We start from the raw sequence: 18559 nt of genomic DNA, 5'->3' as shown, positions 1-18559 counted from the left end.
CTTTAGAAGGGCGTGCCATGCCTATATCTGTGTGTCCTCCTCTTTTTCCTTGTCCAGCTGTTTTGTTTTCGCATGAGTATATGTCCTTGTCACTTTCCCATGTGTTTGTGTTGTGTTGTGAGTTGTTTGTCACCTTTTGGACACCTTTGAGGGTGTTTTCTATGTGTTTTTATGTGTTTGTGATTGCCTGCCATTGTTTCCTATGCAGTTCGAGTTCGGTTCGTCGAACGTTCGACGAACCGAACTCGAACGGGACCTCCGTTCGGCGAACCGACCTCGAGCCGAATCGGGACCGGTTCGCTCATCTCTACTCATGATGTTATGATTTCATTTGGATTAGGATATACCTGGTATATAAGTCTATGTGCGCACAGTGAAATTTTCGAGGCGTTTTTGCACGTTTTTCGGGCGCATTTTTGTGCATTTTTGGACTCAAAAATGCATGACTTTGCTTCCCTAGCAAAGTCTATGAGTTTTCATTTTTGCTGTCCGCACACAAATTTTTTTTTAAGCTGCGTTTTTGAGCTAAAGAAATGGACATGTCAATTCTTTCCTGTGTTTTTCTGCGTTTTCCCCCCATACAATGCATTGGAAAAACGCAGAAAAATGCAGATATCAAAAACACAGGAAAACGCAGCCAAAAACGCACCAAAACGCGGGCGTTTTTTTTGCTCTTTTTTTTCCGCTAGTGCGTTTTTGTGCATTTTTAGGGGCCAAACACACACAAAAACACAGCGTCAAAAAAACGCTGTGTGTGCACATAGCCTTATATGGACTGTTATTGCTACAATTGAGGTTGTAGTTTTATAAAATAGAACACATTTGTGGAGCTGTAAAAAAAGAAAAGTAATTTCAGAATCACAGGTAACAGCTGTGACCTAATCGTGACTTTCAGTGCTTTGCATTTTAATCACCCAAGTTGGAAAAAGCATCAAGCTAATGACCAAAAGGGTATTTGGTCCTGAAAGCTATGGGGTTCTTATAAGCTGTAATGTTCAAGGAAATCTGTCACCAGGGTTTTTCTACTCCATCATTAGGCTATGTGCCCACGCTGCATAAAATTTGCGGAATTTGCCACGATTTTTTCGCACAAATTCCGCAGATTTTTCAAAAATCCGCAGTACAGCGAGTCCCCAGCAATTTCTATTGCATTTTGGAACTGCTGTGCCCATGCTGCGTTTTTTTCTGCAGCGGAAAAAATGCGGATTTTCCTGTGGAAAAATCTGCAGCATGTCAATTATTCCAACGGATTTCTCCGCAGGGTCCCATATACTTACCTGCCTTGATAGAACACGCCGGAGTCACTTCCTCCGGTGCAGAGGAGCACGGTGGAGCCAAGAGCAGGAGGTGGGCGGGGCCTGAACGAGCTCTGGTCATGTGACAGCCAGAGCTAGTTCAGGCCCGCCCACCTTCTCCTGCAAAGTGAAGGCACTGACAGACACAGCCGGAAAGTGAAGTGCTGCGTGATGGAGGTAAGTATGAAGTCCCCGACCACTCAGCACTTGTTCTGCATTGAGGATGCAGTGCCCAAGCCATGGTACTGTATCCTCAATGCAGAATGACCGCAGCATGTCCGCAGGACATTATGCAATCGCAGCATGTAAACAGACAAAGTTGTGCTGCGGATTTCTGGGAGCTCCTGCAGAATGTCCGGCGGATATATCCGCAGGACACTTTCTCCGTGGGCACATAGCCTAATGAGCAGGAAGAAATGGATGAAATTTGGATCCAGACCACTAAGGAAAAACAATCCTTTGTCATGTACAAGAAAAAGCTGGCTTGTTAATTTTGCCTTTCTGTGAAGGTCCTGCTTTGTACTGTGCCACCTTACATTTGAGTATTTTTAGAGTGTTCTACGGCAATTAGTTGCCCGCGGCGCACAAAGTGGTTAACCCCCGTCACACGTACTTACCTCTTGGACGACGTCACTGTGGGCGGCGAACATCCTCTTCCTGAAGGGGGAGGGACGTTCGGCGTCACAGCGACGTCACACAGCAGCCGGCCAATAGAAGCGGAGAGGCGGAGATGAGTGGGATGTAACATCCCGCCCACCTCCTTCCTTCCGCATTGCCAGAGGACACAGGTAAGCTGTGTTCGTCGTTCCCGGGGTGTCACACGGAGCGATGTGTGCTGCCTCGGGAACGATGAACAACTGGAGCACAGAAGGAGGAACGACATTTTGAAAATGAACGACGTGTCAATGAGCAACGATAAGGTGAGTATTTTTGCTAATTCACAGTCGTTCATAGCTGTCACACGCTATGATATGTCTAACGATGCCGGATGTGCGTCACGGAATCCGTGACCCCGACAACATATCGTCCGATATATCGTAGCGTGTAACGCCGCCCTAAGTCTCAAATTCCATAATTTAAAGGGGTGTTCCAACAGCTAACTGTCTCTCTTTACCCCCTAACTACTTTTGTAATTATCTTTATTATAAAATTCCCTACACTTCTCCCCCATTTAATTCCTAACGGTGTTCTTTTATTGAACTTCCTGTGACGTTTCAGTTGAGAGGCGTCTCCAACATGACATCACAGGAGGCTGGGGCTCCAGTCACTTCCCACAGTGTCTATTGCCCATCCGGGAGCATAATGTCATGAGGGGTCGGCACTGAATTTATTTACTAGTTTCTTGCATTACCACCCCCTGAGAATGTCCTGGATCCTGGATGATTGGTGATCGACACTGGGGTTGGGGTTAGTGTAGCACCGACATGTTACTCTTCTCTCTGCTGCTGCTTCCGTTGCTTGTGTGAAAAATGTCATCAGGGGGTGATGTTAGATGCAGTGAATGACACCAGCACTGCCCTACAGCCTCTAGCACCATGCTCAAACAAATCATTATCAGGTGGCTGTGCCAGTGTCACTCACTGCTTCTAACATCACCCTCAAAAAATCGTCATAAAGGGGCTGTTCTAGAAGTAGTGAGCGACATCAGCGCTGCCCCCTTATGACGCTTCGTTTGAGGGTGATGCTAGAGACTTTGCGTGGTCCTAGTGTCTCTCAATGCTTCTAGCATTGTCCCCAGATGATGTCTTTCACACAAGTGGTGGAGAGAGAAGCAGCATGCCTCCTCGCTACTAACCTCAGACACAGCATCCATCACCCATCATTCAGAATCCAGGACATCTTCAGAGAGCATGGTGATGCAAGAAACTAGTAAGTAACTTATACGCTGCCCCCTGGTGACATCATGTTCCAGGAGGGGCGATGGATACTGTGAGGAGTGACTGCAGCTCCAGCCTCCTGTGACGTCAAGTTTGAGAACCCTCTCAAACGAAGTGTCACAAGAAGTGCAGTAAACAAAGAAATTTAGGGATTAGATAGATAGGGGAGAAGTGTAGGGATTTTTATAATTGAAACAATTACAGAAGTGGTTGTGGGGTAAAGATAGTTAGAAAATATATTTTAGGTGTTGGACCACCCCTTTATGGGAAATCTGTCTCCAGGTTTTTACCACCTAATCAGAGAGCTGTATAATGTAGAGACACAGACCTTGATTCCAGCGATGTGTCACATACTGGGCTGCTTCCTGCAGTTTTGATAAAATCTGAGTTTTATCTTTTGTAAATCCACCATGTCTCTGAATGCTGAGTGGAGTGGACTCTGCATAATCCCACGACACCAATTATTGGCTGCTTTCTGTGTATACTAGGGAAAAAAGTAATAAAAAGATCTGGCACTTGAAAGAACATTCAAAATTCAGTTTACTTTATTTGTGCATTCGGCATGGCTCCATATTGCAGCTCTGACGCGTTTCCGGCTTAACAATCGCCCTTAATCATGGAGATACCTTCCATTGCCTTGTTATCTGTCTGAAAACCCCGGTGGCTAAACAAGGTATTTCATCAACTAACCATTTATCCCCAAGTCTGTGCAAGGAGCCTAAGGTCCGTAAAAAAATTTATGGTTATCCCAGAAAGGTAAGGTTTTTCCAAATGTGTTAAGAACAAGTATATGCCAACATGTCGTAATGGAAAAAATGTTAATATCCCCCATAAAAAAGAACACAGTATTCATAATTTTATGAATTGTGACACCGACCATATAGTATGTTGTATTGAATATGCTGACTGTAATCTGTCATGTTGGTTGTACTATAAGAAAGTTTAAAAAGGCGTCTGAATACATAGATAACATGAAAAAGGCAAAAAAGCACATGCTCGGGTTTTTTTCCCAGCTAGCAGTGGCGAGCCATTTATTAATTTAACAGTGGAGAGATTGCAGTATACGTGGTGAGTCCAGAAACCTTTTTTTTTTTTTTATTCAGCGTGTACTGTGCATAGGCAGAAAGCTGTCAATCAGTGGTGGGGGTGGGGCAGTGGCATAGCAACTCCTTTTGCCGCCCGGGGCGGTCGTCAAATTCAAATCAAATCCGTTGGCGAGGGGTGAGGAGGGGGAGGGAGGGTGGAAGTTGAGGTCTGGGATAGCTACCTTACAGGATGGATCTAGACAGCAGTATCACAGCAGATGGAGGAGGCAGCAGATGGAGGAGGGTGAGAGGTGGGGTGAGTGGCCAGCAGATTGGGGAGGGGGCAGCGGCTGATGGGGAGCACAGTGGAAGATGGAGGGGGGCAGCGGCTGTTGGGATGAGCAGCGGTGGATGAAAGCGGGCAGCGGCTGATGGAGAGAGCGGTTGCAGATGGAGGGGGGCAGCGGCTGATGGGGATAGCGGTGGCAGATGAAGGGGGGCAGCGGCTGATGGGGAGAGCGGTGGTGGACGAATGCGGGCAGCGGCGGATGGAGGGGGCAGCAGCTGGAGGAGGGCGATGGCAGATCGAAGGCAGTAGCGGCAGTGGATCGGGGCGGTGACTACTGCCGCTGGTGCTACTGCTGCTGATCGGGCGCAGCAGTGGATCGGGGGCACTTACCAAATGGCACTTGCAGGGATCACTCTCCTCAGCTTCAATCCATCCATGAAAGCTGAGGAGAGTGGTCACCTACAGGTCACCGACCACAGATCCACAGGTGATTGGAGAGATCGGTCACAAGGCCGATCTCTCCAATCAGAGCTGGGGGCGGGTGAAACAAAGTTCACCCAGCTCCAGCCAATGATCAGTGCTATAGCTGCACTGATCATGGCTGGATTTCAATGTTTCAGCCATTTTCAATGGTTGAAACATCACAGTGGCTGTGATTGGCTGAGCGGCGTTCGTCAGCCAATCACAGCCTCCATAGGTCCGGGGGGGAAAACACCACCCCCTTAAGGTCAGGCAGTGGTCCCCTCCACGAATCTAAGGTTTTTGAACACCGATCGCAGCCACTGGGGCTCCGGCGCCGCGATTTCGCCATGACGTACTGGGTACGTCATGGGTCATTAAGTACCATGTCACCATGATGTACCCAGTACTTCATGGGTCATTAAGGGGTTAAAGATGTTCAGGAATGCAGCTGCGGATGGCCCTTTTCTATAAGCTTTCTATTTTTTATTTTTTACCCGCAAAATGCCGCCACCCTGACACGTGCCGCCCGGGGCGGATGGCCCCCTCTGTCTCCCTTTGCTACGCCACTGGGGTGGGGTTATACAGAGTTCATGAATATGGCGGTCTACATGGCAGCAGATTTACTAGTCCTGTAGTGATATTCTCCTGATGAAGCAGTGATTTGTGCTGAATCCAATTTTCATCCATCTTTTGCCCATGTGTCTGTTTCTACCATCTATATGACATCTGTTTTCCTTGTATGGGAAAACAAATGATGGATGTTTCCCAAGCTTCTAGTAGTAAATGAAAAACAGACCACATATGGGTGTAAGATGGATGAGATCTGCGTGCTGCCTGTTTCTTTTCTGGACCCATTCACTTGAAAGAGTGTGTTTCCTCTCAGTATAACATTTCCATCGGTTGGCAAAAAGAAAATGACATGTGTATATAGCCCCATAGTATTATAATGTGTCAGAGTGCTATCAATAAAAAACACTGACTGCACATGTACCCCAAAAACCTGAAAGGTGAATGAGCGCTTACCCAAAAGCCATAGTTCGAAATAAATAACCTCAGAACCACAAAATTTTCATATTGTTTTCCTGATTTTTTCAATATAAATTTCAACATGGAAATTACATAAAGATAGGACTTAAAAACACCCGAAACATGTAGGTTTCCAAATTTTAATATGAATTAATAAAATATGGAATTTTAGAACATTTTTTTTCCTCCTTTTTCCTGAAGCTGGATTAACCATATAGGCACAGTCTCAGGGCTAGCTCTTTCCTTACCATCTGGACCATGCACTTTAAACGTAATTTTTCCTTTGGGCACTTTAAGGGTTAATTCCTTCTCTGGTGCTGCAGACTTGCTCTGCTGGTAGTAGTTAATCACTTCTAGCTGGGATATAAGCCCTATGCTTTATGGACTTGGTGCTGGTTATTCTATTCAGTTAGGAGCTAGCCTGGGAGCAGAGAGTACGTGGTTGTTGCTGCTGTTGCTGTCTGCTGCTGTTTTTTGCAAGTTGTTTTGTTTTTGTATTACCTCCTTTCCCTTGCTATCCTTTACTGGTATATCCTTGGCTGTACCCTGGTGAAGGTTTTAGGTGTGTCTGGCCATATATGACAAGTTTTTCTCCCCCCATTCACCTTTTGTGCCTCCCTTATTTTCTCATAGACTGTAAGCTTACGAGCAGGGCCCTCACTCCTCTTAGTATTTGAATTTTGTTACTTTGTATTGTCTCATATTGTCTATACATGTCCCCTCTGAATTGTACAGCACTGCAGAATATATTAGCGCTTTATAAATAAAAATTATTATTATTATTATTATTATTATGTCTGAGGTTTTAGCTCACCTCTGTCTGTAGTTCTTGGTTGTAGAGGTTTTGGGGATCTCTGTCCTGGTCAGTCCCCTGAGTTGTGGGTGTGGTGGCGATTTGTCATCACGGTCAGGAGAGGAGTCAGGGCCAGGTAGGGAGCCCAGACCTCCCTACCTTCAAGCATACTTCTGGGTGTGAGGGTGAGTTCAGGAACCCCAGCATTACGGTCAGCTTAGATTACCCTCTATTCCCTGGGCATCTGTCACATACTTGTGTTACACCCTTGACATTTTCCATTATTATTCTCTTAAAAACACCATCAATTATGTACATATATAACATTTTTATAAAAGACAAAACAGAAACATATGGAATTTTTTAAAAAATGTCCTAACATTATTTTTATTGTCCCAGTAAAATAAAAAAATAATCACTATGGATATATTTAAAACTAAAAAAGTACTAAAACTGGTGCAACATTTCACAAAAAAGTATTATTTTAATGCCTCACTTAGCTGTGGGTTCTAATGATCATGAATAATTCATCATCCTGAAAAGTAAACACCGTTTTCATGGAGCTCTTGGAGAGGATTTTTTTTTTTCTTTCCCTCCGATCGAATTGCAAAAGATCTAGATGAATCCTCCAGCCGGGGCCTGCGCACTGCAAAGGCTTAATCCAATGCGAAGTGGTGTCCGGTTTCCAGCCATTTATTTCTTTTTTCTGTAATTCTAGAACCTCGGCTAAATATTTTGTCTTTAAAATCCAACATGTTTAAGCTCTGAATAAAAAAGGACGGGACGACATTCAGATCCAAGAAATTGTCAGATATTGCCAGAACTGTTCTGCTATGTGATGAATCATTAATGATCTCTGAAAGTCATAATGGTCTGTCATTAATGCCCATTAATGATCTCTGTTTACCACTAGTAGGGGCTTGATGGTTCTGGCCAATACCTTAGAGAATACTTTAAATATGCCTTAAACTTTCCCTGTCTGTTTGCCTGCTGCAAATGTAGACTGCAGCTGGAATTGTTCACCTCGGCTCAAAAGAAAAGATGGCTTTGGGTTTAAGAAAGTCTAATTCAGGTAAGACATTCTTATTTTTTCTTCCAGTCATTGGGAAGGAAACATTTGATCTATTAGATTTATAGAATTTATTTTTGAATCATTGCATATTTCAGAAAATATAGATAAGATGTATTTGAGCTGCTATTTAACTATAACTTAAACATAATCTGTTTGCATTGTATTGAGAATCGTATCTTCCATTTTGCCCTATTTATATACAATATTTGTAAGACGGATCCAGCCCATTATAATAATTTGAGCCATATTTCACTTATATCTTGGCAACATAGATAGTCAATATCATACAATTTAATGTTCTTATCTTTGTGGAAATGATTGACCTTTACTTAAACATAGCAAAGATTAATGGAATAGTGTAATATGCTATTTGCAAAATGTATTGTTTCCATTGCCATTAATAAAACGCAACCTATTGTCTATATGGCGTAGGATTAATTAGATAAGCTTTACTGTAAGAACCAACGCCCAGAAATCGGAATATTTTCCAGGACTTTCCGTATCTCGTTCTCCATTATCCACTTAGACATTTACCAATAGCTTCCGGCCAATTGTAGCGTTCAACTAGAAACTGGTTAAAAGGGATTTGTAGGACAGATGCCATGTAATTGAGGTCTCGTACTAGTACTGTTCAATGGGGGCATCATAGCTGAATGTATATCGCACATCTGCTATGCAGAAACATGAGGTGCGTAGGGTCTGAAGATGCAGAAATTCTCTGTTTATGCCATTGTCCTTATGTTGTCTACGTAAGGCTGTTAAGTGTAAAACTCTAGGCAATAAATCATTCAGTTAATTCAGCAGAAGTATGCGTTCACAGAGTATTGTCTATGTTGCATCCTGTTTTGTTAAAGCGCTGATGAAGATTGAATAGCAGTAATGATAAGAGCTGACATTAAGTGATGGGTCAGCACCATGGATAGCTACCTGTGCCATTCACCGTATGGCTCCCAGGTTTTAAATATTAGAATTGGACTCACCATCGTGGGATATATTGTATAAATATTGTATAATACATTTTATTTAGTTCTGTTTGGTAAAGTCACTCCCTTCTCTGCACAATGTATTCTTGATGAAACGCCTTACTGGAGGATGATAATCATAATACAGTTAATTCTACAACACAGTGTCCCCCAACTCCAGCTCTAATGCCACCAACACTGCATGTTGTCAGGATTTCTTTAGTATTGCATAGGAGATTATTTAGTCACCTGCACAGGTAATGATTCCACCACCTGTGCAATGCTAAGGAAATCCTGAACACATGATCTGTTGGTGCCATGTTCCTCAACTCCAGTCCTCAAGAAACCCTTAAAACATGACCTATTGGTGCCGTGTTCCCCAACTAGGGTCCTCAAGAGCCACCAACAGGTCATGTTTTCAGGATTTCCTTAGCATTGCATGGTATTGGAATCATTACTGGTGCAGGTGATTAAATTATCACCTGTGCAATACTAATGAAACCCCGAAAACATGACCTATTGGTGCCATGTTCCCCAACTATGGTCCTCAAGAGCCACCAACAGGTCATGTTTTCAGAATTTCCTTAGCATTGCACAGTGCTGGAATCATTACTAGTGCAGATGATTAAGTGATCACTTGTGCAATACTAATGAAACCCCGAAAACATGACCTATTGGTGTCGCGTTCCCCAACTACGGTCCTCAAGAGCCACCAACAGGTCATGTTTTCAGGATTTCCTTAGCATTGCAGTGTTAGAATCATTACTGGTGCAAGGTGATTAAATTATCTCCTATGCAATACTAAGGAAACCCTGAAAACATGACCTGTTGATCCCGTGTTCCCCAACTGGCTTTTAAGGACTGGAGTTGGGGAACATTGGACCATGTTTTCATGGTTTCCTTAGTATTGCATAGGAGATAATTTAATCACCTACAAATTTAATGATTCCAACACCTTGAGACTAAGGTAATCCAGGAAACATGACCTGTTGGTGGCTCTTGGATTGAAGTTGGGGAACATGGCACCAATAGGTCATGTTTTCAGGGTTTCCTTAGTATTGCATAGGTGATAATTTAATCACATAGCTAAAGATTCCAACACTCTTATACTAAGGAAATCCTTAAAACATGACCTGTTGGTGGCTTTTGAGGACTAGAGTTGGGGAACACGGCACTAACAGGTCATATTTTCAGGATTTCCTTACTATTGCATTGGCAATAGTTTAATCACCTACACAAGTGATGATTCCAACACTTCAATACTAAGGAAATCCTAAGAACATGACCTATTGGTGGCCCTTGAGGACTGGAGTTGTGGAACACGACTGTAATGGATACAGTGTACAGCATGGTATATAGATGATTCAGTTCTTCTTTATATAGGTGATGAGCGAACACTAAATATTCGGCTTTGGGTTATTCATACCGAATACCTAGTACTATTCCAACAAGAGCATATACAAGGGTGTGTCCAGCTCACCTCACTGCTTTAGGAGACCATCATCTCACCATGCAGGGATCCATTTGGAGTCAGCCCGCTCCCTTGGCATCCAAAATTCAAAAAAAGTTGATCCAGCACGGTTCCAAAAATTTAAAATAAAAGTCCTTTATTGAAGAAATATTAAAAAATCTAGGAGACTGAGTAAGGACAACTAGTCCGAAACGCGTCCTCCTAGCATAGCATGATGGATTTTTTAATATTTCTTCAATAAAGGACTTTTATTTTAAATTATTGGAACCGTGCTGTATCAACTTTTTTTGAATTCTAGTACTATTCCAGTATACATCACGAATAACAAACCTAATGCAAGTCAATGAGGAACCCGAGTATTTTTCTGGGAAATTTTCAAGAAAAATGCTCAGGTTTTCCCCATTGACTTGCATTAGGTTCGTTATTTGTGATGAATACTAGAATAGCACTAGGTATTCGATGCAAATAACCCAAACCTGAATATTTAGTATTCGCTCATCACAAGTAGTCATATACCACTATAGCTGACTTTGTAAATTAGTCCATTATTACATAATGCCCTTTCTGGTACATTGTTATTCCCACAGATACCATCAAAGCTATTGATTGTCCCATCCAACATTTCGTCTTAAATTATGTATCCCATGAACCTAAAGGGACACTTGTCCTCAAGTTTCTGTGTTCACAGTGGGATTTAATGGGCACATTTGGGTCTTGACTAAATAGAAAAATCTATAAAACTGCAATTTCATTTAGAGCTGTTAAATGTAAATTGTATTAAACCTTTTATGTAAGTGTAGATTAGTAAGAACAAAGAGGATATAGGTTTTTAATACTGTTTTCTGAACATTTTAATATTCTAATCAGTGTGATAATGCAATATTAATGCTAAAAGTCACCTAAAATGACCCTCGGGAGTGTCAGTGTTAGTACATTTGAGTTTAATGCTTTGTGAATTTAGGGAGAATCCATAATATAAACTGATTAATTATTAAGTGATTAGTCATTATATGATCTTATTTTATATACTTTATTCTGTTTGAGCAATATAACAAAGCATGAACCACAGCATATAACATACGCAAATTATATTATAGCCAATATAAACAAGACAATAACATCGACATAACAGAATAATGATAAAATCAAACAAAAAAGGAAGGGAGGATATATAAAATGGGAGAGATAATGGAACAAGGGAGAGGATGGCAGGTGGAAAAGAAGACGGAAGAACCAGAAGCTGATAGGACTATGATCTATTTTGTTATTCCATTAGCCAAGGGACAAGCTTGCTTTTGAGAATTGTGGATGGGCATGTGCTATCTGCAGGTCCCAGACTTTGCAAAATCTATATTGACTGTCATTCAGGGCACCGTAAGGTGCTCATAGGTCATAAATAGGGATGATCGAATACCAAAATATTCGAATCGCGAATATCCGACGAATAGGTCGCTGCTATGCGAATATTTGATGCGCAATGTAAGTCTATGGGAATCCCGAATAATGTTGTTCGGGTTTCCCATAGACTTACATTGCACATCGAATATTCGCGATAGCAACCTATTTGGCGAATATTAGCGAAGTCGGATATTTGTGGTATTCGATCATCCCTAGTCATAAAGTTACTGACAGAGGCTAAAGATTTGAAGTTAATCTTCTTATTTTAAGACATGAGCAGTCTTTCATGGTTGGTGAAACATTTACTGGTCCATGACCCCACATCGGTGAAAGGAGAGAGGTCCAGTTTATAGTGGGGTTTTTTTTTTAGGAAATTGATGGATGGGGTAGTTACTAGGATTTCCTGTGAGATGGTCACTGTTCCTTTTGCAGTTGAAACCACCATAGAAATTAGTTGACCACTGCAAGTCCAAATTAAAAAGTCCTGAGGAGGTTGACCACAGCACTCAGTTGCAAGCTTAGATGGGAAGCAATATTACCGTTAATAGTTTGTATCAAGGAAAATACTATCTTACAACTGAGCTTGTAACTGATACTGTCACCAAGCTCTTCTGGGATCCCGTATAGCCCCCCAGGTGACATGCACCAAGTACATAGAGATGTCACCTTTACACCATTTTTGTATAGCTTCAGACTCCCCAAGTGATCAGCTGTTATTATTGGAAATCGAAAAAAGAAACAAAAAAGGCTCTGAAGTCCAGATAAATATTTTAAGCTTTTTATATTCTCTGATGAAGCATCCAGCAAAATATATACAACTAATACTGTGATGGACAGCTCCAAGACAGGATCTCCAGAGTCTTGACCATACTACACAGTGTAATCCACCATATTACTGCAACTGAAACTGTATGGGATCAACTCCTTGTATAAGTGAAGAGCATTCACTCAAAGTCCTGCAATCTCTAATATCAGAGAAAACTTTCCTTTTTAAAAATTCTCAAGCAATGGCTGCGTATTCTATGCTCTCATTTAGTTGCAGACTAAACTGCACATGGCCGACAATGCAGTATATTGATTGCACATGGACACTTTAAGGATATCTCTGAGGAATTCTATATCTATTCAGTTTGGTGTGTAAGTGCACAGAATACTCAGCAAATCCTTGAGAATTTTTAAAAAGGAACATGTACTCTGATGTTAAAGGAGTTGTCATCTACTTTACATTGATGGCCTTTCCTTAGGATAGATCATCAGGTCTGATCAGTCGGGGTCCAACACCCCGCATCCCCACTGGTCAGCTGTCTCTGGAGCCGCCGTCGGCAGCAGGCAGCTGGAAATGCTCAGATCCGAAGCTGCTCAGTCCTCTGATAGTGGCCACGGACGGGTACTGCATATCCGCCTCTTATTAATTTGAATGGGAGGCGGATGTGCAGTACCCGCCCCAGTCACTATTAGAAGATGGGGCAACTCCGGAATTGAGCATTTCAAGCTGCCAGCTACAGCCGCTGGCACCAGAAACAACAGATTGATGGGGATGCTGAGTGTATTTATTATTGTTATTGGCGATCCTGTAGCCCATGGATGGCCATAAATGTAATCTATTGAGGAGCACAATCCATTAGAGCCTATCTTTATGCAAAGCCATGTGTAATGTCCATAAGCCTTGAAGATCATATATGTTAGACTAAGGTCAGCCAACACAACCAGAGTTGGCAGGATTGGCCAACAGCTTAATGTGCATGAAACCTCTAAACTGTCCCATGAGAGATGATGGCAGGAAATAGAAGGATCTGACTTGCTGATTTTTAGAGGTTGATCATTTGTTTTTTCTTTAGATAAACCACTTCCACAGGAGTAAGACAGTGGCTCGCTGATAGAGAACAGTTGAGTGCTCCTATGTACTGTATGGGGGGGTCTGGTGAGATATTAGTTGATCGGTTGGCCAATGCTTGCCTAGTGTGCTTGGGGACCTCAATTGGATAGATCGAAAGGAATACTCAATACTATAATGACTTCAAGGTATGTGCACACAATCAAGTCCTGGGTCCTGGACACAGGAGGTCCTAACCTGCGGGTCCACAAGTCTCCTCCGCAGGAGACTCCAGCTGCTCATGCCTACTATCCGGGCTCAGGCAGTTGGGGTCTCTTGTGGGGTTCTCTATGCGGAGAACGCTTAAGTCTCCATAGCAAAGAATTGACATGCTTTGGCTCGGGAAGCCTCAATGCAGGTCAGTTTTTGCCACGGGAAAAACAAGCACATTGGGCATGGGATTTCTATAAATCCCATCGACTGTGCTTGTACTGTACAACGCAGCGTTTTCGATGCAAAGAAAACACACTGCATCCAAAACGCTGTGAAGCCTGATCATGGGTACGCAGCCTCATTGTTTTAATCTATCAATAAATACAATTTTGGATTTTAAGGGATTGGAATTTTTCTGTTAACTCTAGGTACGCAGCCTCGTAGTAACATTATGCTTTTCCATCTTCTGAATGGTAATTCTTGATTCTTCCATTAGCCAAATGCCCTCTGTCCACATTAACATCATAATTTGCTATTTTTTGTTTCTATTTCTTCCTTAAAGGGTGAAGTAAGTAGGTTATCTAACACCACAGTGACCCTTTTCACCTACATTGGAGGAAAGTTAAGCCAAAAACAAACACAAAAGAATAGAACAAAATAAACAGAAGCGGAACTTGGAAGGACATTGCTGATTGCTCGCATGTTCTCCTGCAGAGCTGTAATGATTGGTTTCTGTCACTCTGCCATAATACTCTTCTTTCCCATAAAGCATTACCCAGACCTGATTTATTTGTCACTGCAGAAAAAATATAGTTCTATTCTGTGTCTGGAGCATTGACTGACTGGCAACATAATTTTTCTATTTCCATTATTAGCCATTTCCACCAGACAAGACGGTCTGTAAGTTAAGGTGGTGAGGAAGTATTTCAAGGTGACTAGATAAACTGCAATTAGTGATCAATATTTTCCGAACACTGTGATCTCACCTCCTCCTTTGAGGTGAACCGTCTAGAATTTTCTAAGGTTATGTACTTGGATGGAAGGATAGAGATATATAAAAAATAAAAAAAAAGATTATTTTTTGTATCGGCTTAAAGACCCCTGTAGTGTTGATTGGTGAGGAGATGTTTCACGCTTTGTGCTTGTCCTTTCCTAAAGCGGTTTGTGGTGTCTTCAGTTTGGACAATCGAGGCGTGTGTCTGTTCTCTGTAGGAAAGAGAAAGTGCAGACTAAACAGAGACCGGGAGACTTGAAGACATTCTTGAACCTTGCTTACACGCTATTAGCCAGGCTGATGTATGCATCCAATGTCATGGCCCTACGACAAAGATTAGGAAAGCCTTAGGAAGCTGGAAAATGGAGTTCAGCAGATTCACACTACAGGGGGCCTGGAGGTAGAACATCACTTAAACTCCAGCCGAAAAACAACCTCCCTAGCATTACAGCTATAAATATAACATGCAAAGGTGTGATTGTTGTAAATTATTTAGGCTTATATTATATGTTTCCATATACATTTTCCCTAGCTCGAAACCCTTTTAACTGCCTCATAAATGTACCTGACTGTTAGATGGTTTTTCCTTTCCTTTCTTTCTTGTCTATGTTTCTATTAGTCATCATCATGCCAATAATAAATAGTAGATGAAGGGTTTTGTGATTCACTTAAAGTGGCTTTCTCCAGGATTTGTCATTATTGTCTTACATATGTGAGTCCCATATTTTGGACCCTCACCTATCTCCAGAAAAGGGTTCCCTTGACCCTTGTCTGACTTACCGTTGCCAACTGCTACTTAGGTTACAAATAAATAGAAACTAAGCCACATATGTGCAGTGCTCTTTATTAATTTCTATGCCAATTGTGCAAAAAGTCAAACGAGAGAGCTACCTCTCCATTCATTTCTCACATGGGATAAGAGTACCCTGTTCTGGAGATAGGTGTGTGTCTCAGAGGTGGAACTAGACTCTAAAGGCTGCTTTACACGCAGCGACATCGCTAGCGATGTCGCTCCTAAAAGCACCTGCCCCCGTCGCTTGTGTGTCACGGGCAAAATTGCTGCCCGTTGCGCACAATATCGCTAGGCCCCGTCACATGGACTTATCTTCCCAGCAATGTCTAAGGGGGCGGTTCGTGCGGCATCACAGCGACGTCACACGGCAGACATCCAATAGAAGCGGAGGGGTGGAGAGCAGCCACATTATCAACCTCGTTGCCAGAGGACGCAGGTAAGCTGTTGTTCGTCATTCCCGGGGTGTCACACGTAGCGATGTGTGCTGCCTCAGTAACGACGAACAACCTGAGTCCACAACAACCGAGATTTTGAAAATGAATGACGTGTCAACGATCAACAATAAGGTGAGTATTTTTGATCGATAACAGTCGCTCGGAGCTGTTACATACAACAACGTTGCTAACTATGCCGGATGTGCGACACGAATTCTGTGACCCCAAACGACATATCGTTAGATATGTCGTTGCGTGTAAAGCCCCCTTTAGACATTTATGGCATCTCCTTTGGATATCAAAGCATAAAATGGGGAAAAGGTAGGTGTAGAAACAGCTCACCCCGATCCTTGTAACACTTGCACCGTATGGAGCAGGAACGCCTGGAGCCACCCAGGTTGAAGCAAAATTTAAGCAGGAAACAGTACTAAAAATGTTCCAGTGTTAGTGCTTCCAATATAAAACATTCTGGGGTAAAAATGGCTAGAAGGTTGGAAGAGTTTTATACTAGGGAATGAAGGACACTTACCTATGACATCTGGTTCAGGACCCAACAAGAAGGGTTGTACCACTAGACCTAATATTAACCAAGCGGCTGATCCGCATATCAGATATATGGATTGGGGGTCACTTGGGTAATAGTGATTACAAAATAATATGTATTCCTATGTCCTTTAATAAGATGTATAGTAGAGGGGCTCCAAGGATACTAAATTTCAGGAAGGCGAATTTCCAATGTATAAGTGATAAACTTAGTGCCATAAACTGGGACACTGTCCTGAGAAATAAAAGTACACAAAACAAATTATACACTGTTATAAGCATCCGGAATAGGACCGGTGCACAATATATATCCTATGGGAATAAAAAAGCTATAAATTGGAGGAAATCACTATGGTTAAATAAAGCTGTAAGGGGTGCAATCAATGGCAAAAAGAAGCATTTAGAGAATTCTATCAAGATGGTAAACGTTAAATATTTATAGAAAACTAAATAAATTCTCTAAAAAAAGAAATCAGGGCAGGAAAGATTAAGACAGAGAGATTCATTGCTGAAGAAAGTAAAATGAATCTAAAAAATGTTCAACTACATAAACAGTAAGAAAATTAAAAATGATAGTGTTGGTCCCCTCAAAAACAGTCTCTGCGAAATGGTGGAAGAAGATGAAGGAAAGGCCAATCTACTAAAAGCCTTTTTCTCTATAGTATACAGTACAGACCAAAAGTTTGGACACACCTTCTCATTCAAATAGTTTTCTTTAATTTCATGACTCTAAAAATTGTAGATTCACATTGAAGGCATCAAAACTGTGAATTAAAACATGTGGAATGAACTACTTAAAAAAGTGTGAAATAACTTAAAATATGTCTTATATTCTAGGTTCTTCAAAGTAGCTACCTTTTGCTTTGATTACTGCTTTGCACACTCTTGGCATTCTCTTGATGAGCTTCAAGAAGTAGTCAACAGAAATGGTCTTCCAACAGTCTTGAAGGAGTTCCCAGAGTTGCTTAGCACTTTTTGGCCCTTTTGCCTTCACTCTGCGGTCCAGCTCACCCCAAACTATCTCGATTGGGTTCAGATCTGGTGACTGTGGAGGCCAGGTCATCTGGCGTAGCACCCCACCACTCTCCTTCTTAGTCAAATAGCCCTTACACAGCCTGGAGGTGTGTTTGGGGTCATAGTCCTGTTGAAAAATAAATGATGGCCCAACTAAACGCAAACCGGAGGGAATAGCATGCCACTGCAAGATGCTGTGGTAGCCATGCTGGTTCAGTATGTCTTCAATTTTGAATAAATCCCCAACAGTGTCATCAGCAAAGCGCCCCCCACACCATCACACCTCCTCCTGCTTTATGGTGGGAACCAGGCATGTAGAATCCATCCGTTCACCTTTTCAACAAAGACACGGTGGTTGGATCCAAAGATCTCAAATTTGGACTCATCAGACCAAAGCATAGGTTTCCACTGGTCTAATGTCCATTCCTTGTGTTCTTTAGCCCAAACAAGTCTCTTCTGATTTTTGCCTGTGCTTAGCAGTGGTTTCCTAGCAGCTATTTTACCATGAAGGCCTGCTGCACAAAGTCTCCTCTTAATAGTTGTTCTAGAGATGAGAAGGTGTGTCCAAACTTTTAGTCTGTACTGTATATACATGAAAATCCCATGACAGATGACATGATCAGGGATACCATAAAATCCCCATTAAATGTCACCTGCTTAACCCAGGAGGAAGTAATGTGCCTCCTCAAAATCACTAAAGTATATAAATCCTCAGGCCAGGATGGCATACACCCTTGAGTACTGCAGGAACTAAGTACCATTATAGACAGACCATTATTTTTAATCTGCACAGATTCTATAATAACAGGAACTGTTCCAAATAACTGGCGCATAGCTAAAGTGATAATATTAGCTAATATTCAAAAAGGGGACAAAATCTGAACCTGGTAATTATAGCCAGTAATATTAACCTCTATTGTGGGTAAAATCCTTGAGGGTTTCCTAAGAGATGCTATCTTGGAGCATCTCAAGGAGAAGAACCTCATGACCCAATATCAACATGGGTTTATGAGAGATCGGTCCTGTCAAACTAATCTGTTCAGCTTCTATGAGGAGGTACATTCCAGACTGGACCAAGGAAATGC

The 18559-nt window shown here is 42.1% G+C and overlaps 1 protein-coding gene across 4 annotated transcripts in view; it reads left to right on the top strand.

Moving 5' to 3' along the window:
* Positions 1 to 18559, top strand: part of FGF13 (fibroblast growth factor 13) — a 539181-nt gene that overhangs the window by 381763 nt on the left and 138859 nt on the right. Inside the window, exon 1 of one of the 4 annotated variants that reach the window (XM_075323772.1) lies at positions 7709 to 7839. The exons of the other annotated variants lie outside the window; for them this stretch is intronic. Coding sequence (XP_075179887.1) covers positions 7809 to 7839 — 31 coding nt within the window. The 5' untranslated portion in view covers positions 7709 to 7808. Of the gene's footprint in view, positions 1 to 7708; positions 7840 to 18559 lie in introns of those variants that run through there. 4 annotated transcript variants of the gene reach the window in all.

Source organism: Anomaloglossus baeobatrachus, chromosome 9 (genome assembly GCF_048569485.1).
Source record: "Anomaloglossus baeobatrachus isolate aAnoBae1 chromosome 9, aAnoBae1.hap1, whole genome shotgun sequence".
In the NCBI taxonomy this organism is placed as follows: Eukaryota; Metazoa; Chordata; class Amphibia; order Anura; family Aromobatidae; genus Anomaloglossus; species Anomaloglossus baeobatrachus.
The sequence above is the reverse complement of the archived record's forward strand: the minus strand, read 5'-3'. Positions and strand labels throughout refer to the sequence as shown.